This window comes from Asparagus officinalis, chromosome 7 (genome assembly GCF_001876935.1).
Source record: "Asparagus officinalis chromosome 7, Aspof.V1, whole genome shotgun sequence".
NCBI classification, from domain to species: Eukaryota; Viridiplantae; Streptophyta; class Magnoliopsida; order Asparagales; family Asparagaceae; genus Asparagus; species Asparagus officinalis.
In genome coordinates, this window is record NC_033800.1 from 48,249,759 (window position 1) to 48,252,442 (window position 2,684).

Here is a 2,684-nt window from a genome sequence, read left to right on the forward strand (position 1 = left end):
CCGTTGTTTTTAAATATTTTTTTTCAGATCCGGCGTAGCTTCCTATTAGCCGACTTGTGGTTTGAGCTTTTGGCAGAGAGGCGTTATATGGGGAGCCTCTTCTTGTTGATGTTACCTTCAGCGTATTTTATTTTGTTTTGTAAAAATACTTATAGCGGTGAGCTTGTGGGCTGTAAGTACCGATCATATATATATAGTTGCTCTGATTTCTATCATCAGCAGGTTTATAAATATTTTGGAATAAACTATGTGATATGAATTGCCAGGCTTGACTCGTGCATAAGACTTGTCTTGTGCACGGGTCGCTGCTGTCGCGTACCCCGTATTTTATGAATTTCCGCTGCAGATTTCGGGGCGTGACAAATCCCACAGTAGATTAACTCAGACAAGCAAAATCTTCCATGAGAAAGCACCAGAAATCTAGAAACTAGAAAGAGTAGAATGATATTTATAGGCGAAACTTCAGTTCCACTGGAAACAGCTAAGTACTGCTCAATATATGCTAAAATTCCCCTCAACACAACATAAGGAAAAACTAAGGGTATGTTTGGTAACCATTGTGTTTTTTTGGTTGTGTTTTTTAAAAAAACACCATGTCATGGTGTTTTATTTTCAAAAGTGTTTTCAAAACACCATTTTAGTTTTAGCATATGATACACACCCAACCAATTAAACCTTACTCTCACCCGTTGCCACTCCCCACCACCAACCACTTGTCGGCCGTTAGTCGTCGGCTAGCGGGTGGTTGTATTTATTTTCTTTACATTTTAACTTTCATGTTCATTCTTGTATTTATTTTAATTGTAACTGCAAGGAGGAGCGCATCCAAACTTAAAGTATGAGCATATGGAAATAGCAGTCTTTGGGGAACGATTGATGCGATAGGTTAATGGCCTCTGGTTCCAGACTGGAAGCTTGTACATTGCAGACTAGAAGCTTGTACATTGTATCTTGATACTTTTGTTCTCGTGTAACGAAGGGGAAAGCTTGTGGTCTTCTGTGTTGTATATACCAGAAGCTTGCATGATAAAATATTGTGATCTGGAAGAGGTTGAATATAGTTGTCGTAATTTTCCTCAACTCTGTCAGTTTTCTTGCCCTGGATGTACTCAATTTTTCTTTTATTTTGTTGTGTTATTATCCTCGTGCTACGCTGTTCATGCTTCTGCCAAGATTTTGCTTGGGTAAGAAGCATAGAAATTTGTGAGATGTTAACATTTCGGATGGTGCCGATCAATCTTATGTTGCTGATGTAGATTTATATGGAAGTTTTATGGCCAACGGCAGTATGTAACGCAACACTCAAATCTGCAAGAAGTAATGAATCAGTTGAACGAGTTCTAATAACATTGATAATATATATACATTAGGCTCAAAATGTATTTTAGTGACATTACAATATAATATACACTAATTTCAAAACACAACCCGATATTACCCACCACGATCGTTCCACATCCTTTGGGCCAAACGATCTCGAAACCTTGACATCTCACGAAGGTGCTCCGGGCCGACATTGACCTGTATGGTTTGTTGTTCTTGTGCAATCATATCATCTTCTTCAAGCTCCACATCTTCATTTTCAAACTCGACAAATAATGGATCTCCAGAATCATACATTCGAATCACATTGTGAATAACGCAACATGCTAATGCTATATATTTTTGTTTTCTCAAACTATATGATGGCATATCTCTTAAAACTGGAAATCTTTTTTTCAATACCCCAAAGCATCGTTCTATAACATTCCTTAATGACGAATGCAAGTAATTGAATAGTTCTCTAGTACCTTGCGGTGGAAGATTCTGCCCTCGATAATCATTCAAATGATATCGTTCTCCACGGTACGGTGAAAGAAAACCCGGCATATTGGTATATCCAGAGTCAACCAAATAATACTTTCTTGCAGGGGGCATAGGGAATTTGTTTGCGGGATTGCTAATGCACTCTAAGAAAATTCTTGAATCATTTGCACTTCCTTCCCATCCACTCATAACAAATGTGAACCGCATATCAAAAGAGCAAGCACACATCATATTCATTGTCGGCACAATTTTCTTTCCACGATATGGAACTTGACTATCTTGCGGCACACAAGCTGAAACATGAGTTCCATCTATAGCCCCTACACAATTCTGTCATGTAATATATTACTATTAGAACGATAGTAAAAAAATTCACATAATTAATGTAGGAAGGAATATATACATACCTTGAAATAAGGATAATACTTTGTGGTATATGATATCTCTGGTGGAGTTGCATCGTATGATGGAGGAACGATCACATATTTGGTTAGAGAGCAAATTGCATAAAGGACCTTCTTAAAATATGTAGAGATGGTCTCTAGTGAGTGTTGAAAACGATTTGCGGCCATACGTTGGCGTTCATTATGAGAAAGCACAAATAAAAAGATTGCTACTTGTTCTTGAATCGTCACATTTCTAGAATGTTTTAATTTTCTAATTCTCCTTAACTCTTCACAAAGGTTAATAAATGCTTTCTTTTTCATTCGGAAGAGGTCAAAACAAGTACCCGGGTGACCACCTAGAACCTCAATCACCCAATCATGCCCACTTAATTTTGAAATCCTTTGTGGTCGAGGCTGCTCCATAAAAGATCCATTAATCTCCATAAATGCATGAATAGTCAATAACACTTGAAATTGCTCCTCATCTGAATC

General features: G+C 37.6%; 1 protein-coding gene across 1 annotated transcript; it reads right to left on the reverse strand.

Annotated features, from left to right (window-relative positions):
* LOC109847102 (protein ALP1-like) lies at window positions 1,322-2,636 on the reverse strand. Its single transcript, XM_020416347.1, has 2 exons — window positions 2,214-2,636; window positions 1,322-2,136 (listed from the first exon to the last, which is right to left on the reverse strand). Exons 1-2 carry the CDS (start codon window positions 2,634-2,636, stop codon window positions 1,435-1,437), a joined length of 1,125 nt encoding a protein of 374 aa, XP_020271936.1. The 3' UTR covers window positions 1,322-1,434.